This window comes from Camelina sativa, chromosome 12 (assembly GCF_000633955.1).
Source record: "Camelina sativa cultivar DH55 chromosome 12, Cs, whole genome shotgun sequence".
Classification (NCBI taxonomy): Eukaryota; Viridiplantae; Streptophyta; class Magnoliopsida; order Brassicales; family Brassicaceae; genus Camelina; species Camelina sativa.
In genome coordinates this window covers 2,436,085-2,458,773 of record NC_025696.1, presented here as the reverse complement: position 1 = coordinate 2,458,773, position 22,689 = coordinate 2,436,085, and the positions used below count along the sequence as shown (strand labels likewise).

Genomic DNA, 22,689 nt, shown 5'->3' with positions numbered 1-22,689 from the left:
ACTTTCTTCTTAACTACTATCTACAAATGTAAAATTATTGTATCAATTGAAAAATATTGATTACAATGTACCTTAGGCATGCAACTATCTATGCTTATATATGCACGTTAAAAAGGAAGATATACGGATCACTTTTACCACTTTCTTTTATTTGTTTATGATCTGAGTACCAATTTCGTACAAAAAAATGACCACAGTACCAAATAATTTATCTTTGACAATACAAAATAATAAACCTCAATTTCATTCTAGCTGTCAAAACATTAGAAAGCCCGGACTCTCGTAATTTTACAAGTAAGCTACATATGGAACATGTTATTGCTATTGTCAGTCTTCCAGTTTCGCCAGATTTGTGAAATAATATATGTCATGCCTTTAATGTCTCTCTCTCGCTTTTAATCCAACGGTCAGATATATCAAGTAATTTCGTAGTTCCACTAACAAAGATGAAAATTGAAAATACATTCGAGTCAAGCCATAAATACAACACATTTGGAAGATCTTCATACATGTCCGATATCGGTGGGAAAGAAAGAAAATCAATGCCAAAGTACCATTGGTCCCCTTACTCATAAGCTAGATTTTGTGGTGGGTTCTACTTTTGGGCTTTATTAGCTTGATTAAAGTGTATATCCGATCTTTTCAACTCGAATAAAAGTAAAGAGAGTAGAATAGGGATATCTCTAAGTTACAAAGCCTAACATTATGTGATTATAATAGGGATAGAATTTACAATTTCGCTAGCTTCATTAACAAGATCTATCATGGAAAATAAAACCAGGAAATGATTTCAGGATATTAAAGTTCAGTTTTCGATGATTAGGCTCTCTAGTCTCTATGATCTAGAGGCTGAATTCAAACGGTCATATATGTTTCTAGAAGTTTTGTTTTGGTTTTAGGTTCCTTTGATCATATAAGGACTAGGTCTTATTTGGAGGATTGAATAAGTTTAAAACGTTACATCTTTCTTCCATCACCATTTGGTTTTATCCTTGCTTTGAGAACATCCATTTATGTATACAAAACTAATGCAACCAATCAAATATCTCGCCATTATCATTATAATAAATAAGTTTGTAATAATAATGACAAGATATTTCGATTTATTTTTCTTTCTTATACAGCATATTGCGATGTCCTTACGGTTTCACATTGTAAACAAAAAGAGAATATTGCAAGACGATCAATGTCTATCATTGTATTCTATGTTAAAGAGGTCAAAAGGTCATGTTTGGCGCTTGAACACCAGTACTATAGTTGGGTTAAACCCACAATAATCTATGGCATGTGGTAATTTAGAAAGAAAACCAAAATAATCATTTGACTAAACGTACTTATACAAGTCGGATTAATTTTAGTTGCAGTGAATTGATTGGATAAGTCATAACCGAAGTTTTAGAGACATATATTTTTCTATCCTTTTGGTCGTCTATATAGTTTTAACTTTTTAAATCAACAGTTAATCATAACATCCAAATAGATTAACCAATATTACAACAAAGTGTTAATATGACTAATTATACTAATTATTTTGACGAAAATCTAAAATTAGAGAGGGAATTAAAAGAAAATCACCGTTACTATTCAATACTCATCATTACTGTTACATTAAAAAAAAAAGTCATACCAAAAAAGCTAGAAAATTTATAAGTGCAATTACGTTTCGAAAGTAACGTTTCATCAAAGTCAATTGATTTAAACAACCATTATTATTATTATTATTATCCGACGTGACCATTATTATTACATATCGTATTAAGAAGATACATATGCCATTGTTGGGACGTGGGAGATGAGTGGTTTAATCAACACAAACCGAATCACACGCGCAATTTCTCTAAGACGTTATTTCCACGCGCTCTCCCTCTTCAGTAGGAAAGCTTTTACCGATTCAGCAAAATCAAGAAAGCTATATAAATCCCGCACTTCACGATTTGAAACGTACGTTCAAAACCTTCTCTCTCTCTTTCCCGAATATGAACTAAATTAAACTCACCGTTTTGAATTTTTCCCGGCGATGTCAACGTCACAAACTCTCGGCGGTGCAACGCGTTGTGGCCGGATCATAGGTCCATCATTAGACAAGATCATAAAAAACGCAGCGTGGCGTAAACACACGTACCTCGTCTCCTCTTGTAAATCCGTTCTCGACAAGCTCGAGTCTCTCCCCGACGACTTTCACGATCCTTCCTCCGTCGTCTCCGGCCTCGCCGCCTCAGATGCAGATTCCGTTCTCCAACCTTTTCTCTTATCTCTCGACACAGCTTATTCGAAAGTCGTCGAGCCTTCTCTAGATTGCGCTTTCAAGCTCTTCTCTCTCTCGATCCTCCGGGGAGAGATCCAATCCTCTAAACAAGATTCAATCCTCTTCAAACTCGTCAACGCCGTCTCCAAGGTCGGTGCTATAGCCGAGGAACCGATTCAACTCGCTGTTCTCCGAGTTCTCCTCGCTGCTGTTAGATCTCCATGTGTTTTGATCCGTGGTGATTGCTTGTTACACGTTGTCAAGACTTGTTACAACATCTACCTCGGTGGCTTGAGCGGCACGACACAGATCTGTGCTAAATCGGTGTTAGCTCAGATGATGCTCGTGATCTTCACAAGATCCGAGGAAGACTCGCTTGATGTCTCTGTCAAAACCGTTTACGTCAACGAGCTGTTAACCTTCACGGACAAGAGTGTTAATGAAGGAAGCTCTGTTTATTTCTGTCAAGGGTTTGTGAATGAAGTCATGGCTGCAGGACAAGGAAGTCCTCTTCCTCCTCCTGATGTGATTGAGATTCTGTTGGCAAATCCGGAGACTGAAACCGTTATGACTCCGGATTCGCCGTCGTTTCGAGGCTACGTAGCAAACGGAGAAGGTGACTCAGAGACCGGTGACATGAGTAAGATGAGACAGGACGCTTTTCTTCTGTTCAAGAACTTGTGTAAATTGTCTATGAGGTTTTCGTCTAAGGAGAACAATGATGATCAGATCATGGTGAGGGGTAAGACTTTGTCATTGGAGTTGCTTAAAGTCATTATTGACAATGGTGGTTCTGTCTGGCGCTCTAATGAAAGCTTCATCAATGCGGTTAAGCAATACTTATGCTTATCACTACTTAAGAACAGTGCGGTGTCAATCATGTCGATATTTCAATTGCAATGTGCTATCTTCATGAGCTTGTTATCAAAGCTTAGATCAGTCTTGAAAGCCGAAATAGGCATTTTCTTTCCGATGATTGTTCTCCGGGTGCTTGAGAATGTTCTTCAGCCTAGTTACTTGCAGAAGATGACTGTTCTCAACTTGTTGGATAAAATGTCACAAGATCCGCAGTTGATTGTTGATATCTTTGTGAACTACGACTGCGATGTGGATTCTGGCAACATACTTGAAAGGTATTATTAGATTAGTCTAAGAAACTGTCACATATATAAATTTGTTGCATAGCTCGTTAAGAGTAAATGTAATGTATTAAAGCTCTTATAATTCCATCAGATACTTGCAGGATTGTCAACGGTCTTCTCAAAACTGCTCTAGGACCACCGACTGGATCATCAACAACCCTGTCTCCAGCGCAAGATAGTACATTCAGGAATGATTCTGTCAAGTGTTTAGTTAACATAGCAAAGGCAATGGGGAATTGGATGGACCAGCAGTTGAAAGTGAATGAGACGGTTTGGCCTAAGGGCTCACAAGTTTATGCTTCCATGGACAGTAATGCAGGTCAAATTGGTGAATTAGAAGGAACTATATCTGACTGTGATTCACAGCCAGATACTACTAATCCAGAAGCTTATGATGCTTCTATGCTTCAGCAACGAAGGGCTTACAAAATTGAACTGCAGGTCCTTAAATCTTTAATGATATATCAGTTTAATGTCTTTATTGCTTATGTTTACTGACGAATGATTTTGGTGATTTGCAGAAAGGTATCTCTTTGTTCAATAGGAAGCCATCGAAAGGTATTGAATTTCTCATAAGCAGCAAGAAAATAGGAAGTTCACCTGAGGAAGTAGCTTCCTTTCTGATGAAGACAGCAGGGCTAAATGGAACTGTGATTGGTGATTACCTTGGTGAGAGAGATGAACTTCCTCTCAAAGTAATGCATGCATATGTGGACTCGTGTAATTTCGAAAAGAAGGACTTTGTTGAAGCAATAAGGTTCTTTCTACGCGGCTTTAGGCTACCGGGAGAAGCTCAAAAGATCGACCGAATCATGGAGAAGTTTGCAGAACACTACTGGAAATGCAACCCTGGTTCTTTTACTAGTGCAGACACTGCTTATGTTCTTGCTTACTCTGTGATTATGCTCAACACAGATGCACACAACAACATGGTTAAGGATAAGGTATGATTCTAAGACTTGGAACTAACGTATGATGCCATAAGAAGTGTAACGTCTGGTGATTCCTCTGTTTCTGAGACTGTACATACATAGAAATGGTTTGAACCGTTTCTGATGCTCATGTTTGTTTGTGTAGATGACGAAAGGTGATTTTATCCGCAACAATCGGGGAATAGATGATGGGAAAGACTTACCTGAAGAGTATTTAGGCTCTCTATATGATCGAGTTGTGAAAGAAGAAATCAAGATGAACTCTGATACTTTAGCCCCACAAAACAAACAAGTGAATGGCTTGAATAAACTGTTAGGCTTAGACGGCATCCTTAATCTGGTTTCTTGGATGCAACCAGATGAGAAACCTCATGGTGCCAATGGACGTCTCATAAGAGATATTCAAGAACAGTTCCAAGCTAAGCCAGAGAAATCAGAGTAAGCATTGTTGTTATACCAGCTTTATGTGTCACAATGTTATCTGTTTCTCACTTTGTAAGTAAGATTCAGAAATCTTGACTATATATCAATCTTTTTGTGATGTTGTTGGTCTGCAGGTCAGTCTATCATACTGTTACAGATATTTCGATCCTGAGATTCATACTAGAGGTCTCTTGGGGACCAATGCTTGCTGCGTTTAGTGTCACTCTTGATCAGAGTGATGATAGACTAGCAACTTCTCTTTGCTTACAAGGCTTCAGATATGCGGTTCACGTCACTGCAGTTATGGGAATGCAAACTCAAAGAGATGCTTTTGTAACTTCCATGGCCAAGTTCACTAATCTCCATTGTGCTGCAGATATGAAGCAGAAAAATGTTGATGCTGTAAAAGTAAGTCCCTTGTTCTATATCTTAAGCTATCTAAATATATGTTTATATCACCAACTTATGAAAATAAATTAACAATCTGTCCCATTGTATGCAGGCGATAATAACAATAGCCATAGAAGATGGTAACCATCTACATGGTTCTTGGGATCATATATTAACTTGTCTTTCTCGTATTGAACATCTGCAACTCCTAGGAGAAGTATCACCATCAGAGGCACGTTACGTCCCAACCAAAAAAGCTGAGGTAGACGAAAAGAAAGCTCTAGGTTTTCCGAATTTAAAGAAACGTGGATCTTTTCAGAATCCATCTGTTATGGCTGTTGTTAGGGGAGGTTCTTATGATAGTACTTCACTAGTGAAAAGTGTTCCTAAACTAGTTACTCCAGAGCAGATCAAAAGTTTCATTGCAAACTTGAATCTACTTGATCAAATAGGCAATTTTGAGTTGAACCATGTCTATGCTAATAGCCAAAGGTTGAACAGTGAAGCTATAGTTTCTTTTGTGAAAGCTCTTTGCAAAGTGTCCATGTCAGAACTTCAGTCACCAACAGATCCTCGTGTCTTCAGCCTCACAAAACTAGTGGAAACAGCGTAAACTTCCAATTCTATAACCTTATTATACTCATCCCATTGCTCTGCTTTGTCACTTTCTGATCAACTGTTTTACTTTCCTGTGACAGGCATTATAATATGAACCGTATCCGACTAGTTTGGTCCAGGATATGGAATGTTCTCTCTGATTTCTTCGTATCAGTCGGCTTGTCAGAGAATCTCTCTGTTGCTATATTTGTAATGGACTCGCTTCGTCAGCTTTCCATGAAGTTCTTGGAACGTGAAGAGCTAGCAAACTACCATTTCCAGCATGAGTTTCTTCGCCCATTTGTCATTGTTATGCAGAAAAGTAGTTCCGCAGAGATTAGAGAGCTTATAGTCCGATGTGTGTCTCAAATGGTTCTTAGTCGAGTTAGTAATGTCAAGTCTGGTTGGAAAAATGTCTTCACGGTACGTTAACACACACACATATCTCAATCCATTGAAAATATGTTATCTAATGAGCTTTTTGGTTTAGGTATTTACTACTGCAGCGCTTGATGAGAGGAAGAACATTGTACTTTTGGCTTTTGAGACAATCGAAAAAATCGTGCGGGATCATTTTCATTGCATAACCGAGACAGAGATAACGGTATACGCAGACTGCATTAGATGTCTCATCACTTTTACAAACAGTAAGTTTGAAGGTGACATTGGCTTCAACACCATAGAGTTTCTTCGTTTCTGCGCTTCAAAACTTGCAGAAGGAGGACTTGTCTTGAACGAGAAACTCAAGAACAATACCATCTCTGCGTTAAAGGAAGATTCGTCTGATACACAGATGTCTACCGACTTGGATGAACAAGTATCCTATTGGGTTCCTCTGCTTACAGGTCACAACCAAATCTGGCTTCTATGCTTAACTCACTAAGTTGTATACTTTGTTTTTACTTATATGATATGAGTATTTTTATCTGTTTAGGTTTATCTAAGCAAGCCTCGGATCCGAGACCAGCAATTCGAAAGCGTTCCATAGAAGTACTCTTCAACATTCTGACAGATCATGGTCATATTTTTACAAGACCCTTTTGGACTGGAATCTTCAGCTCTATCATTCTCCCGGTTTTTAACAACAACATACGTAGTAAAACCGATATGCTCTTTGAAGAAAGCGTTGAGTCGCCATCATCAGCAGCTTCTCAAGACACCGAAGAAACCACGTGGGACTCTGAGACATCAACATTAGCATTGCAGCTTCTTGTCGATCTACTCGTTTTCTTCTTCAGCTCTGTAAGGTCTCAGCTTCCAAGTGTTTTGTCAATCCTCATAGGGTTCATAAAGAGTCCTTTTCAAGGCTCTACAGGCTCTGGGATCTCTGTCTTGCTTCGTTTGGCTGATGGATTGTCACGTAGCGCCTATGAAAATGAATGGACAGAGATTTTCTTGGCTCTCAAGGAAGCAGCCTCTCTTACTTTCGCGGGTTTTATGAAAGTCTTGAGAACAATGGATGATATAGAAGATGTTGAAACAGTCTCTGGTCAAAGCGTAAACAAAGACGATCTCGATGATGACAGTCTTCACATTATGTCGTATGTTGTATCCAGGACAAAGAAACACATTGATGTCCTGTCTCAAATCGTCGAGGTCCCCTCTCTCTCTCTGTTTCTCTCTTTTTAAGCCATACTTGCTCTGTTTTTGACCTCTCTGTTTCTTTTGCAGGTTGTGAGTGACTTATACAGAAAAAGACAATTCTCATTGTCAGCATCACATGTGGATATCCTCGCAGACATTTTCTCGTGCATCGCGTCTCACGCGCAGGAACTTAACTCAGACATAGTCCTTCGCAGGAAGTTCAAAAGAGCATGCACAGTTCAAAACCTAACAGAGCCTCAACTACTTAATTTCGAGAACGAGTCTAACAAATCCTACATGACGTTCCTCCAAGACATGGTCGCTTGTAATCCGAACATATCCAAAGAACTCGATCTCGAGTATCGTCTAGTCACTGAATGCGCAAAAGTCGTGAAGATCTACCTTAAATGCACAGATCAACAACAACAACAACAACAAAAAGGACATGTCCTATGGATTCTTCCGATGGAGTCAGATCGTGTAGAAGAAGCGACAGCGAGAACTGCGCTGCTTGTTTCGTCACTCGAAGCTTTATGTTCGTTAGAAGCAGAGTCTTTGAAAAGACACGTGTCCAGCTTCTTCCCTTTGTTGGTGGATCTTGTGAGGACTGAGCACTGCTCTCCACAAGTTCCGTATGTCTTAAGCAATGTTTTGAAATCGTGCATTGGTCCTATTTTGGCTTAGTCGCTTGCTTGCGGATTAAGTTTTAAAAAATATCCACTAATCTGTGTATCGTCCACATCTTTTTTGGGGTTTGGCTGTCTACCCAAATAAATTTTGGCCATATTTGTTTTCTTTAAATGAATTTTTTACGTTGGGTAATTTTAAAGAAAAGTACTAATATATCTAACATAGTGCAAGCTGCAAAAACATTCAATACCTTATTCAACAATGTTAAAGCGATTTTTTTCACACTCAAGAAAAGTAACAATGTTGACGGGATTAATTTTGTTAGTCTTATTCATTAAGACAGTTTATTATTTATTTATTTTTTGGGGTTAAATCACTATTTTTGGTTGATAACAAAACTAGAATAGAAGAATAAAACAATCTAAATGCAATTAGCTGTTGACAGTCCTACTATGAAATTATATAACAAATAAGCGCTATACTTAGTGATTTTGTTCTCGGTCACAAAAACAAAATTCAATGAAACAGCTAAATTTACTTAAAGTAGAATGTTAAATACACTTACATATATTCTCTCGAAAACCTCACAGATTCATATTCTCCTTCAAAACAAACACGAAAAGAAAAAGAATAAATATTTTTTTTTGTAAGAAAATCAATTGTTCAAGTAAGAAAAATGGGTGCAATGGGAATAAACGAGAGAGTGGTGATACTGATGATAGTGGTTTCTATGTTGATGAACGTAACATGGTGCTTAAGCCGTGGGGAGATCTCTACTTTGAAGTTAACACAAGAGGGCTACGCATTGGATGCAGATCATTGCATCAAACACTGTGTGATCAATAAATGCATGCCTAAGCTTCATGATCAGGTTTTATGCACGAGGATGTGCCACTATTATTGTACTCAACCTCGCGAATATTTCATCTCTGCCTTTCTCAACCACAATAATGCTGCTTCTCGTAGTCCTCACAGCGAAAAATCGACTTGATTTTTTATTATTCCAAGATTATATGATCATATATATATATATGTATTTGACATATTTTTTTATATTTATCCAAGATATGGCATCATTGTTCGTCGTTGAATCTATGTTAACGACCTTATTATAATAAGATGATATATATGATGAATTTTGGCATTCTACTGCTTCACAAATGTTTATGGAAAGACATGACGTCCAAAATTGTATGCAGCAGATAGATTTAAACAAAAGATAATTCAAACATCGTCGTGTGGAGTGGTGAATGGTGATGGAGTCAGGTTGGCTGTGCTCAGCTATACTCGAGCTATGGTGCACATTCTGGCACTGTCTAGTGTCTACATACCTAACCTAAGATATCCCTTTCAAATTTCAATACAAAATCCAAGATGGTTATTAACTTTTTGAAGGAAAATGTAGAACAATGAAATTGAATCCAAGTATTTGATGAGCATTTTGCTTTCTAACCATGAGTCGTTGAAATCGAAGTAGTATATTGGCAAGCATGTGCATTATCAGCTTCCTTTGTTTGTAAACACAAAACAGACCCCCTCTGTAAAGTTTAGCAATTTGGATAATTTAATATATAAAAGTGAAGCCATGCTCTTGAGTGGCTCGAGATATATAAAAGGTTAAATTAATTCAAGAAAAGGAAGAAAGCAAAATGCCCATCATGTGAAATCCCACCACTCTTTTCACCATAACAGCCAATAGTGAAGCCCCATTTTTTTTTCCTCTACTCATTACACACACAAATTGTTTTATAAGCCTTTACTCGTCTGATCACTTCAACACCACTCAAGAGAAAATATTCGAAGATTATATAGAAGAGTTTCTATATCAGCATGGTTAACTAGGAAAGACCAACATAATTTCCAATTCAGATAAATACTACTCCAGGTACTGTATGTACCCAAAACGTGTAACTTATATATAAACTTTACCCCCAACCACTACGATAATCCATATTTTTTATACTATTACTTTTATGACTATAGTACTCAAACATTCAAAATATTTTATATATTTCGTCTTGGTCCACTTTCCATTAACTTCTATAATTTCATTCAAGAATGTATAATTATTAACTCCTTTCAAAATGATCAATCATAAAATCAATTGTCATAAAATATACTATATAGCTTTCGAATTAAGGAAAAATCTATATTACCTAGCTAGCACAAAGCCTTTTTGGTTGAACAATATTCTATTTGGAGTATGTTATCATTGTCTCAAATTAGTTTTAGGTGAGAAATAACTACTAGTAGTATCCCTTTTAATAAAAAGGAAAGTACACAACTTAAGTTTTGTAGACTTTATAAAAAATATAAATGGTTACAAATGCATACTAATAGGTTATACATATGCTATACTTAACCCTATACACTTCATAAGATAACTTTTTGTATATAGATAATAAATAATAAATCCATAAATCATGGAGTATATAGATAATAAATAATAAATCCATAAATCGTGGAGCAAATATATTACAAAAATCACAACATAGTTATTTCAAATGATCACCTTTTTAATAAAAGAGAAGTACACAACATATTTTATATTATAGTGATTAAATTATATTATTTAATTTAAAATTATAATCGCGGAGTTATTTCAAATGATCTCTTTTTAATAAAAAAGAAGTACACAACATAGTTTTTGTAGACTTTATATTTTTAATAAATTATACATGGTTACAAATAGGTTATAGATAGGTTATAAATTAATTCATATATTAATAGTTACACCTAAATATTGGGTGCAACCTTAATTGGAGATATTCTAAATTGATAATTGATATATTAATGATAACAAATAAAATCATGGATCTTCCAAACTGTATTTTCAGAAGATTTTAGTCCTATATCAATTTGTTTCCAAAGATCTTTAAACATAATATTACAAATTTACTTTCCACATATTTTATTGATAAACCATAACGTTCAATAAAAATTAGGACCATGCTAGAGCACAGATTGAATTTTGTTTTTATATTATAATTTTAAGACTTACATACTCAAGCACGCTTTAAATTTTTATATACTCTAGCACGAAAGCTGCTGGACACACTCTAGCACAGATTAATAATTTTATATACTCTAACACAGGTTAAAATTAACAATATAAGACTTACATAATAGATTTACATTCCATGAATAATATTTACAACAAAAATTGTTTGCATAAGTTGCATCCAAATAATATTATAAATAATTACATATATAATATTTTAAAAATAATGAAATGTATTTTAACCCGTGCTGTAGCACAGATCCAAATCTAGTATATGTATATATGGATTAACAAGAATCGACACCTCTTTGTTATTTTTTCAAATGATTGGTATTTGTCGTGTCAAAACATATCTTAGACTAATGGTACGAGCAATCGTATCTTAATCCAAATTTTGTAAAACTACAGAAATGTAATAGATGAATTTGAAATAAAAAGAGACAATCCTTATACTATTACCGACAAAAACACAAACAGAAAGTTATAAGGTCGGTTATTGTTCTTGAAATCAAGCAGCGTAATTTGACTTTGGAATAACACAATTTACCCATTCCCTTCCTATTCTCTTTTGCTTTGAAAGAAGAGAACAAAACAAAGACATCTACGACTACAATACGACTACAATCATCACATCATATCACCAAACCATCCCTTCACCGTCACAAAAGGCCTCTCCTTTAATTTCTCGGTGATCTTCTTACCCAGATTCCTTCTTTTGTCTCCCACAGAATCCATCGATCCCTTCTTCAGTCGTCAACATCTTCACTTTTTTTAGATTTTTTGCTTTACTCGAGGAAAAGCCACTACACCAACCCTCTTATATGATGTGTAATATATCTTGAGACAAATAAACTATATACACAAACATATTTGTATTTATATAATTATGTACTATATTATAATTTAGAAGAGGGCTGTGTATAAGACTTTAAGTAGTGTTTCGATGCTATTGCTTTACTTCTTTCTCACCTTTGTTTCATTCTATTACTCCACATGAAGATCTAGATCTGGGTCCAGACAAATTTCACCGACCCTCTTTCACATCTCTCTCCCTCTCTCACTATTCATTTCATTCAGTAGGGTTTTGTTCTCTCTTGTCGTCTTCTTGTTTTGTCTGTAGCATTAATGTAAGTCAAATCAAACTCGGTCTCTGAAACAACCTCAGTGATAAACCACTTCAACACTTAAGTTTTCTGTCAGACTTTTGTCTTTGTCCCTCTCTCCAACAGAAAAAATCCAAGACCCCCCAAACAAAAGTTTCTTGTTTTCGATAGCAATGTCTGGTTATATGCACCCTCTTCTAGGGCAAGAACTGTATCTACAGAGACCTGAAGATTCCAGAACCCCACCTGATCAAAATAACATGGAACTTAACAGATCTGAAGCAGACGATACAAAGGGCGAGACCACTCCCACCGGTGGAGCAACCAGCTCAGCCACCGCCTCTGGTTCTTCTTCCGGACGCCGTCCACGTGGCCGTCCTGCTGGTTCCAAAAACAAACCGAAACCCCCGACGATTATAACCAGAGATAGTCCCAACGTCCTTAGATCTCACGTTCTTGAAATCACCTCCGGTTCGGACATATCCGAGGCTGTCTCTACCTATGCGACTCGTCGCGGCTGCGGTGTATGTATTATAAGCGGAACCGGTGCGGTCACTAACGTCACGATACGCCAACCGGCAGCTCCGGCGGGTGGAGGTGTGATTACTCTGCATGGTAGGTTTGAGATATTATCTTTGACCGGGACTGCGCTTCCGCCACCTGCGCCACCGGGAGCAGGAGGTTTGACGGTGTATCTAGCCGGAGGTCAAGGACAAGTGGTAGGAGGGAATGTGGCTGGTTCGTTGATTGCTTCGGGTCCGGTAGTGATGATGGCTGCCTCTTTTGCGAACGCAGTTTATGATAGGTTACCTATTGAAGAGGAAGAAACTCCGCCGGCAAGAACCACGGGAGTGCAGCCGGCGGCATCTCAGTCTTCGGAAGTTACGGGCGGTGGGACTCAAGTGTGTGATACAAACCTCGGAGGTAGAAACGAAGGAGGAGTCGCTTTCTATAATCTTGGAATGAATATGAACAATTTTCAATTCTCCGGGGGAGATATTTTCGGTATGAGCGGCGGTGGAGGCAGCGCGGGAGGAGGAGGTGGCGGTGTTGCTAGACCCGCGTTTTAGCGTTTGGGGCGTTTTGGTGACACTTTTTTGTGCGTTTTGAAATTGTCCTCAAACTAGCTATAGCGGTTGTGATCTGCGAATATTAGGGTTTTTTTTCTTTTTTAAACAAAAAAATTTGGTGTGTGAAAAACGAAAACGAAGGCTTAAATTTCCTTTTCTTTTTTTTGGTTGTGTTTTGTTTATTATGAATAGAATCGGTTAGTGTTATAAAAGGAAGACATTATTTTGTGAGATTGCTTGGAGCCTTGGATTATTGTGTTATAATAAAGCTAAAACATGTTCTGGTAAATATTTTGGTGAAGAATGTGGAGTAAATGAATTTAAAATTCGTTTAATTGACGTTCCATAATCCATATACTAATAAAGGCTTTAACTGACTTTTGCGATTATTGTCATAATACGTTGTGTAATTTGAGTGTCATATGTATACAACCAAGGTAAAATAAAACTGAACTTCCACTGTCTGGCAAAGAAGGAGAAAGAATATTTCGGGAGAAGAACAAGAACCCTAATTTCTATGACTTCAAAACACATTGAAACTTGAAAAAAACAAATGTAAAGAAAAAAGAAAAGCCTGCATGCAAAAGAATATGCCTCTCTCCCTCTTCATGTCCAAGGTATGGTGTAGTCTGGTGGTCTATGGTGTACTTCAAACCAATTAGGTACTAGCTTATGTGAAAGGTTTTGTGTTCATAACTTCATTATTGTCCATTGGTCGTTGATCTATGAGGATTCTTTTTCTTAGTTAGATTTTTTTTTTTTTTGCTTTTATAAAAGAAAAAAGAATTGAAGCTAAAAATGATTATTATGTGGACTTGTAATTGTGTGTAAACATTGAAAAATATGTATTATGTGGACTGGTATTATGTATTAACGCAATGGCACTAGTACGTAGTACTAAATGATGTGTGTTTTTGTAATTTGTTCTATTTACTAGAGGTTTAGAAATAAAATTTGGACAACTGTTAAAAACAGAAATTGTTACATTTAAATGATCATTGGAAATTTGGAATCGGAAAAATGCAAAACAAAGTATGTACAGTACTATGTAATAATGAAAGAAAAATGATTAGAGAAATTATAAAGGTAAGAGTCGGATCGGAATATATTGCATGGATCCGACCCGGAATGCAATCCGTTTTTCTAATAATCCTAAATGACTATTATACCCCTACCACTCTCACCTGTTTTGACAGTTTTGAGCAAAGCAAAAAAAAAAACATTTTTTTCTTTATTATTGCTGTGAAGGAGGAGGGGATCATCATCATCATCATCATCATCATCTCAGCTTCTGGATTCCGTCTTGAGTGAGCTACGAAACCATGGTAACAATCTCTATAAACACCCTCCGAATCTTCTGGATTTTGAATTTTGCATATCTCCCATTCGCTCTTATTCTCGTTAATTAGTTTGATCCGATTTCCGCTTGGATCTGCTTTCCGAATAGATCGGTTGTTTCGGATGGTGATATGATAAGCTTGAGAATGCTATGTTTCATTCTTTGCAGATAGAAATTTGGTATCTTTATAGTTTTTTTTTGATAATGTTAGCTTCTGTGTTTGATTTGAATCCTCCTAATTAGCTCAATGTCTTCACACCTTTGATAATATTAGCTTCTGGTATGTGATGCCGTAAACAGTGATGCTAGTTGGTTGATCCACATGGGTTGGATTAGATTTATTGTTATGGAAAAGAATTGTTGAGTCAACTGATCCTAATAGAAGGTGATTTTGTGTGTGGTTTCAGATACATTTTGTGCTTCTTGTTAGCCGGCAAGGAAAGGTAAGGCTCACCAAATGGTATTCTCCTTATGCACAGAAGGAAAGATCTAAGGTACGGATACCAAAATTTATCGAGTTTAATACCAATGTTATTATGCTTTAGTATACGTTTGATCTTAGATGGGGAAACATGGTATGGATAGGTTATACGAGAACTCAGTGGAGTGATTCTGAATCGAGGTCCCAAGCTCTGCAATTTTGTTGAATGGAGAGGCTACAAAGTTGTTTACAAAAGATATGCAAGTCTCTACTTCTGCATGTGCATTGATCAGGAGGATAACGAGTTAGAAGTCCTTGAGATCATTCATCACTATGTTGAGATTCTCGATCGCTATTTTGGAAGTGTGAGTATAATACCCAGCACCTGGAACCTCTACTTCTACTTTTCATTATCTTTTACCTTAGCCAGAACATCTAGGTTTTGATCAGGACTTATTTTATGTTATGACCTTCAGGTGTGTGAGCTCGATTTGATTTTTAACTTCCATAAGGTAATAATAACATTCTACAAACACTTCAGGACTCTGCCATTCAACAATTGATTCTCTAGTCTCTGCATCTTTATTACTTGATGACACTTTCTGGATTTCTTGTTGATTTCATCATAGGCATATTACATATTGGATGAGCTCTTGATTGCTGGGGAGCTTCAAGAGTCGAGCAAGAAAACAGTAGCCAGGATCATATCTGCTCAGGTACAGAGTTCTCTGCTTAAGTCATCAACATGACAAGACTAGTCTTAACTTTTGTCTTGACAATTGACGATCTGTCTCTGTTTTGTTGTTGAAGGATCAACTTGTGGAGGTTGCAAAAGAGGAGGCCAGTTCGATAAGTAATATAATCGCTCAGGCTACTAAGTAGTTTTCTTTCATCGTCTATGCACTCTTTGCAGTTAAATCATGTTCCCTGTTTACTGTCACAGTAAATGTTTTGAATTTTTTTTTTTTTCAAACTTTTTCATCTCGAGGGATTTTCATCTTTAAGGGTCCTTATCTTCTATCTGTATGTTTTGATTTGGGTCATAAGCAAATAATATTAGAATCGTTTGTAACAGTTGCCGACATGTTTTCAAATTCCATTCTTTTATTGTGAAGCGACATTACTACTTATCTCAGAGACTCAGCCCAATCTTATTTGCACATATTTTATAGTCTAAAGAGTTAGGGAACAGCAGTAGATAAATATCCTTGCTCGACGAATGAGGCAATGCAGTCATCAAACATCTCTTCAAGGGACTTGAACTTGAACCCAAGACTCTGTATCTTCGAGGTGTTAAAGTTGTAACTCAGCCTATTTAGTTTCTCAAACCTGAAATTTTCAAAGAGAATATCATCGTCTGTGATTTTCAAAATTTAATAAGGCTTCATAAAGAATTTAGTGAAAAGGTCAGAATCAGACCTCTTGGGGATAGGGAGTGATGGGTAACGAGTGGATAAGAAAGAAACTAGTTCCTCTAGGCTGATAACATTAGAGCTGCAAATGTATCTGCCTTGAGCTGCTTCGTGTTCAAAAACAAGTATGTGCGTTCGTGCAACGTCATCGATATGAACATACCCCATTTGTCCATGCCATTGGAACTTCTCTGTTTCTCCTGTTGTGTTGAATGACAGGTTATATAAGCTATTGTAACAGATAAATACTGGATCCAAACAAAAAAGAGTCCTGTGATCTTGCTTAGAGAACTAATGAGAAAGAGAGTACCTTTCAGTAATCCAAGGACATCGGAAGCTGTAGAACATAGATCAGGAGGCAGACTGGGTCCGACGAGGAAGGATGGTAGAACAGTAACGAGGTCAATCCCATTTTCTTCACAAAATTTCCATGCAGCTTGCTCGGCCAATGTCTTTGATAAGGCATACCAGACCTTTGTTCCCATGTTGAATCAAAATGTGAAATGCATTTACTCAAACTGTTAGCTAATATAATTTTTGTGGTGAGCAAGATAGCTAGAATACATCTATTTCAATTTATTATTATACCTGGAAACGCTTGCAGAGCTCCACAGAAGTCCAAACTGATTCGTCAAGAGGGATTTTGGGATCAAAATCATCTCTGATTCTGACAGTTGAAGAGGATGAGGTGAGAACCACACGCTTCAGGGACTGATTCTTCCTACATGATCTCAGTACATTCAGGGTTCCCTCTATAGCTGGTCTTAAGATCTCATCCTATCAGATCATAAGAAAGAAAAAGTTACACAAAGCATAGCATACTATGATCAGGAAGAAAAAAGTTGTAATGGGATGCATGCCTCTGGATTAGAGGTAGGTTTGAGCACAGGAGAAGCAGTATGGAAAACTCCTTGGCATCCCATTATGGCGTTATCAAAACTTCCATCTTCCATTAAATCAGCCTTTACCAACCGTAGTCTCTCCTTTGCCCCTTCCAACTTCCAAAGGTGCGCAAGTTTCTTCTCATTTCCTGTCAAAACAGGAAACTAACTGAGTAATGACTAATAATGACAGGCACCAAAACGGAGCAAAACAAGGAAACAAGAAGGATAGAAAAACCTGGATCTCTGACTGTTCCAATAACTTCATATCCGTCAAGGAGAAGCCTTTTCACAAGCCAAGAAGCTAAGAAGCCAGAAGCCCCGGTAACACAGACATTTCCCTTTGCTTGATCCATTTTTCGGTATCAACAAAGTCACACCCGAATAACTATATAGCATGTGCATTCATGCGTGTCCAGAGGCTCTAGCTTATACCATGCTGGAGGTAAGTATAGATTAGGTAGGTCATTCAACCCATGTGGGGTTGCTTCTTTTCTACCTAAATGGTTTAAAGAAGGTTGTTTAACCAATACAATGGCCTGACTACTGTTTTCTCTAGGGAGTTTCTTGGAGAAAACTCTATATAATTAGTCATCAACATGCCCCTTACGGGTTACACAGAGAGAGATACACTCCAGAAATAAGCCAATTCAACGTTTCAGGTAGTCAAAACTTTCTCAATATGATATAAGCCCGGAAGCAATTTACAAAATAGACAAATATTGAGTAAGGTACAGTAACAAATCTGTAAAAAATAAGATGCAAATGGTAGAATCACCTGAGTATAGTATCTTTGGTCTCAGAAAATTTCTGAATTTTTCTCAGAACCACGTTCCACGTTTCATTCCCTTTGGGTTTCTCAACACCTTAGATGGGATATGGGAGCTTCCACCACTTCAATTAACAGATGGAGAAGACAAACATCCATGCTGCACCAGCCAACTATTTCTACCCAAATCTCTTAATACAAAGAACAAAATTGGCCCTGAACCTCACAGAAGGAACAGATTGACATCACCCTAGTCAGCTCAAGAAGAGTTCCAAAGCAAGCCCGTTTATGGATACAGCGAATTGGCGAGGAAAATTCTGGTTGCTAGAGCCCTGCCAGGTCAAGCAAGAAAGGAAGTTAAGAAAACCTAGTATCATTTCTAGTGCAACATCTACACAGCAAAAAACAGAAATGCACAGAAAAGTTTCACATGAATTGAGGAAACTTGTTCGCTCGGTTAATAGCTTTGGTATTAACTCTAGATACAGTTGACAAGAATAAGAGAATATAGCAAACTGGAATTTGCTACTCACTAAAAGAAAATGTTGCAAGTAAAATTTCTTTTACTAATTTAACTTCAACTACATCCAATATGGGAACCCTGGCAGCCCAAGTTATAGTAACACCGACTCTCTACACACTCTTGCCATATGGAAGACTCGGTTAGACAGTAGGTTCATTCTAAAATATATAAAACGGTTATCTAGGGAAAACAGTTAAACTGAGGGAAGACAGATACATGTATACCTTCGCGTGAGAGTGATACATTCTCTATCTAGGACCCCAACAGGGTGTATTCTGTGAGCATCAATGCTGCCTGAAACGACTGCAACGTGAGAAATTTCATGCGTGTTCATGATTGTTTGGGCAGCGAGAAGATCCATATCAGGTGTAACAGTCCACGGCACTTTACATTTTCCTCCACTCATCGAACATATGTCGTTAACAAATATATCCTACGCCAAAGAAATGCTTCAATTATTTGATCATGTTACCGCAAGAAATAGTTATTTCAGAGTATTCAGGCCAGGACAGACTATTCAAATTCCATACCTTGGGTCTTTTGTTTCCATCTTTTCTTGCTTTGCTGAATTCCTGAATGTCTGAAAGTGTAAGTAGACCAAGAAAGATGTTGTCAGGATCAACAATCAAGGCACATGATTGTTTCTCTATCAGCATACGAGTTAACGCCTCTTCCAAAGAAGTGCTCATCATAACCGTGGCAAATCTTGTTCGCATGGCTTCTGAAACAAAGATACTTTGTGGCAGCTCCTCAGCTTGTATGAGTGAATCATCAATGCAAAGAGAACTTTCAACTTCACAAAGGTTATTCGTTGATGATCCATCATCAGATGACGTCAGAGACTGTACAGCTTCTTGATTCTTTCTTTTCCTAGTTTCCTTTGTTTCTCTAGTTTCTTGTCTCTTTGATTGTCCAGATGTAATCCATGAGGACATGCCTACAGCTCCCAGTAGAGGTAACACTATACGATAATCCTGTGTAAGTTCAAATAGCAGTAGTACCGCTGTAAGAGGAACTTGACAAACCCCCGCAAGTGTAGCAGCCATTCCAACCTGTAAAACAATGAGAAGAACAGGATCATTGGCAATGAAGCTGCAAAAACTTTAGCATCCATTTCTCCGTTAACCCGAAAGAATTATATTTTTTAATTTCCCAATCAAGAGACTCTGAAATGAAGACAATTTTGAAACATCAACCACATAAGAACAGTACCAGACCATAAGCTTGTGGCGATGCAACTTCCAGGATAGAGAGATTGAATTCGGGGTTCTGAGCCAAAGCAAGTCCAATAAACTTTCCATAAGCCATTCCTGCAGCCCCGCCAATAAAGAGAGAAGGAGCATAGTATCCACCAACCAGTCCAGAAGCCCGACACCATGCGGTTGCAGCTATCTTCACCGCTACCAACTGAAGCAAAAGATCAGCAGAAAGACCCTTCACGAATGGACGTTTCTCCAACAAAATATCAACATTCTGAAAACCCCAATATAAGACTTCAGGGTATACCAAAGCTATGATACCAACAGTTAAGCCACCCATTACAGGAAATACAGCCTTTGGTATCCCAGCATCCTTCTGAAGACTGTCAACAGTAGATGTCATAGATGACGTACATCTAGATAACGCCAACGAGACAAGACCACACAGAGCACCCAATAAAAGATAAAGTGGAAGTTCTGCAAAATCAGTGAACAGAACTCATAAGTTTGGTTTTCCGGTTCTGTCTTGCACACAAGGAGAAGGTTAGAAAACATTACCTCCAGGAGAACGGAAGTCATAGTCAGGAACCTTAAACGCAGGTTCAGAACCCAAACCGATTTCAGAAACCACAGAAGCAGTAACAGCACTAAGAATAACCATTGAAGTTGTATTAGGAAGTGATGCTGATGAATCACTAGATGAAGAAGGCCACAAAACGGATTCAACTGCAAAGAAACATCCAGCAACAGCAGCATTGAACCCTGTAACAAACCATAATCTACTTACTTAACGTTAAAACAATAAAAAATCACTAGAACATGATAGAAGATGAAACAAACCAGAGGAAATGCCAGAAGCTGAACCAGCAGCAAGAAGTGAGAGACCAGTCTGAGGACTTTTATTAAAGAGAGAATTAACTCCTTTTGCGATTGACGCTCCAATCTCAACACTAGGACCTTCAGGCCCCAGAGAATTCCCAGTCCCAAGCGTCACACATGCAGCAACAGTCTTAAGTAAAGGACGCAACACCGCCTTCACTCGATCTAGACTAGAATCAGAATCTCCGGCAGATTCCCGAATCTGATTGAGAACGCTAACAACCAAACCGCCGATAGTCGGAACAAGTATAACACGCAACCAATTGGTACCGATCGGTGCTTCTCTAAGCCACGAAGCTCCACGATCAGGGATCCCATCCCATGAGAAGTCTCTAAGCAAGTGAACGCAATTATTAAAGAGAACCACACTGATTCCTGTGAGAACACCAACCAAACACGCCGACGCTATCGCTAGCTCCTGTGACGGCTCTTGATCGAATCCAACTTCATCATCCTGATCAATTTGTTGCTTCGATAACGATAACGGGAAGATTCTGCCGCCGGTGACGACGGAAGACGGGAACGGTGAGGGGACGACATTGAACGGAAAAGGAGCGTTGGATTTTCGAATCGTCGGAGAGAATCTCCGGGAAGAGAAGGGAGATCGGAGAGAAGCAGAACAGAGTGAAAGCGTGGCTGCCATGAACGACGCTTCCGAGAAGTGACACGTGTTTTATCCATTAACTACTGAGAAAACCAAAAAGTCATTAAATCTGACGTGGCTCAGCTAATTAATTCCAAGCGTGGGCTTGGGCCGAGAGGTAACCCAGATGATTTGGGCTTTATAATATTTTTTGACTTACCAAATGAAAACCTCACCGCTAGGTTCAAAGTTCAATGGAAGGAAGCAGTGGCTGCTGTGCCTCGTCGTCTTCTCAAATCCAATCCAGCTGATAAAATAAATATAAATACTCCATTTCTCTCTCTGTCTTCATCATATTAAAAAAAAAAAAAAAAGGTTATCTTTATTTGTCGAGTTTTCTGTGCGTTTGCCACCACAACATTGTCTTCTCGGGTAAAAAAAAACTTGCTTCTTCTTCGTTTTACTTCATCTCTCTCTCTGTCTCTGATAGGTCTTCCTTCGATTCTCTTTATCTTCTTCTTTGGTTGTTTTTACCGTTGAGTCTTCTTTGTCTACTCGATTATCAATATTTTTTGCTGAATCAAATTTGTGTTTTTTTTTTTTAGGGTTTTAGTCATATTTAATGGCTTCCAATTCAGAGAAAAATCCTCCTCCTTCAGGTAAAGTTTTGATTTTTTTTTTTTTTTTTTATCTAGTGTTGTTCTTAAATCTCCTTTGTATATATATATAAGCAATCTGATCTGCGATGTTTGAATCGTTTCTAGTCAGATTTGATGATTTGGGTTCATTGTTTTGTCAATTGAGATGAGAGAATTGTGGTTTTTGTTTTACTGTAGATGAGAAAACCCAATTGACGGAGGAGAACAAGAGTACTAAACCGGAATCAGCTTCTGGGAGTTCACCTCCACCAGCTTTTCCTGGCTTCAATGCCAATGCTTTTGATTTCTCTAATATGGCTAGTATCCTCAATGTAAGTGTGTGCCCCTTTATCTAGTAAGCACAATTGAAAAAAAGTTATCTTTTTGAGTTTTTATTGATGGGTTTTTTTGATGTGGTTTTTTTAGGATCCAAGCATCAGAGAAATGGCTGAGCAAATAGCTAAAGATCCTGCTTTTAACCAGTTGGCTGAGCAGCTTCAAAGATCTATTCCAAATGCAGGAGCTCAGGAAGGTGGTTTCCCTAACTTTGATCCTCAACAGTATGTCAACACCATGCAACAGGTTATGCATAACCCTGAGTTTAAGACCATGGCTGAGCGACTTGGTAGCGCCTTGGTGCAGGTTAGAAATTCAAGTTTTTTCCTTGTAGATTTCATTCCGGTATTTTGGTTATCGATGTCTGGCTTTAAACGAATCTCTGTGTATGTCTTCTTTGTTTTGTTCTTTTGCCTACAGGATCCACAAATGTCTCCCTTTTTGGATGCTTTCTCCAATCCTGAAACAGCAGAGCACTTTACTGAGCGTATGGCGCGGATGAAAGAAGATCCTGAGTTGAAACCTATACTAGATGAGATAGATGCTGGTGGTCCTTCTGCCATGATGAAGTGAGTGATACAAACTTCTTTCA

At 37.8% G+C, this 22,689-nt stretch overlaps 6 protein-coding genes and 1 pseudogene across 9 annotated transcripts; 4 read left to right on the top strand and 3 right to left on the bottom strand.

Moving 5' to 3' along the window:
* On the top strand, positions 1,938 to 8,135 carry LOC104729667 (brefeldin A-inhibited guanine nucleotide-exchange protein 4). Of its 2 annotated transcripts, none has more exons than XM_010448629.1 (10): positions 1,938 to 3,378; positions 3,489 to 3,828; positions 3,909 to 4,331; positions 4,465 to 4,757; positions 4,877 to 5,150; positions 5,245 to 5,741; positions 5,831 to 6,152; positions 6,220 to 6,574; positions 6,664 to 7,325; positions 7,401 to 8,135. In XM_010448629.1, the coding sequence occupies exons 1-10, from the start codon at positions 2,018 to 2,020 to the stop codon at positions 7,995 to 7,997; spliced, it is 5,124 nt and encodes a 1,707-aa protein (XP_010446931.1). In that variant the 5' UTR covers positions 1,938 to 2,017; the 3' UTR covers positions 7,998 to 8,135. The 2 variants fall into 2 exon arrangements, with proteins under 2 accessions (XP_010446931.1, XP_019088975.1); XM_019233430.1 differs by having other exon boundaries at positions 3,221 to 3,378; positions 3,479 to 3,828.
* Positions 11,370 to 13,350, top strand: LOC104729665 (AT-hook motif nuclear-localized protein 25-like). The gene has a single exon (XM_010448628.2). The coding sequence runs from the start codon at positions 12,221 to 12,223 to the stop codon at positions 13,115 to 13,117; it is 897 nt and encodes a 298-aa protein (XP_010446930.1). The 5' UTR covers positions 11,370 to 12,220; the 3' UTR covers positions 13,118 to 13,350.
* Positions 14,315 to 15,991, top strand: LOC104729662 (AP-1 complex subunit sigma-2). The gene is made up of 6 exons (XM_010448622.2): positions 14,315 to 14,442; positions 14,864 to 14,950; positions 15,042 to 15,242; positions 15,354 to 15,389; positions 15,507 to 15,593; positions 15,688 to 15,991. The coding sequence occupies exons 1-6, from the start codon at positions 14,440 to 14,442 to the stop codon at positions 15,757 to 15,759; spliced, it is 486 nt and encodes a 161-aa protein (XP_010446924.1). The 5' UTR covers positions 14,315 to 14,439; the 3' UTR covers positions 15,760 to 15,991.
* On the bottom strand, positions 15,962 to 17,549 carry LOC104729663 (tetraketide alpha-pyrone reductase 1). The gene is made up of 6 exons (XM_010448623.2): positions 17,409 to 17,549; positions 17,150 to 17,319; positions 16,878 to 17,066; positions 16,600 to 16,762; positions 16,297 to 16,489; positions 15,962 to 16,206 (listed from the first exon to the last, which is right to left on the bottom strand). The coding sequence occupies exons 1-6, from the start codon at positions 17,524 to 17,526 to the stop codon at positions 16,059 to 16,061; spliced, it is 981 nt and encodes a 326-aa protein (XP_010446925.1). The 5' UTR covers positions 17,527 to 17,549; the 3' UTR covers positions 15,962 to 16,058.
* On the bottom strand, positions 18,030 to 18,215 carry LOC109127893 (annotated as a pseudogene).
* Positions 18,074 to 21,201, bottom strand: LOC104729664 (chloride channel protein CLC-e-like). Of its 2 annotated transcripts, XM_010448627.2 has the most exons (7): positions 20,502 to 21,201; positions 20,220 to 20,423; positions 19,969 to 20,138; positions 19,675 to 19,869; positions 18,993 to 19,514; positions 18,687 to 18,895; positions 18,074 to 18,271 (listed from the first exon to the last, which is right to left on the bottom strand). In XM_010448627.2, exons 1-7 carry the CDS (start codon positions 21,181 to 21,183, stop codon positions 18,226 to 18,228), a joined length of 2,028 nt encoding a protein of 675 aa, XP_010446929.1. In that variant the 5' UTR covers positions 21,184 to 21,201; the 3' UTR covers positions 18,074 to 18,225. The 2 variants fall into 2 exon arrangements, with proteins under 2 accessions (XP_010446929.1, XP_010446927.1); XM_010448625.2 differs by having other exon boundaries at positions 19,675 to 20,138.
* On the top strand, positions 21,442 to 22,670 carry LOC104729661 (ankyrin repeat domain-containing protein 2A-like). Of its 2 annotated transcripts, none has more exons than XM_019234084.1 (5): positions 21,442 to 21,555; positions 21,729 to 21,782; positions 21,960 to 22,093; positions 22,188 to 22,403; positions 22,518 to 22,670. In XM_019234084.1, the coding sequence occupies exons 2-5, from the start codon at positions 21,746 to 21,748 to the stop codon at positions 22,668 to 22,670; spliced, it is 540 nt and encodes a 179-aa protein (XP_019089629.1). In that variant the 5' UTR covers positions 21,442 to 21,555; positions 21,729 to 21,745. The 2 variants fall into 2 exon arrangements, with proteins under 2 accessions (XP_019089629.1, XP_019089630.1); XM_019234085.1 differs by having other exon boundaries at positions 21,499 to 21,613.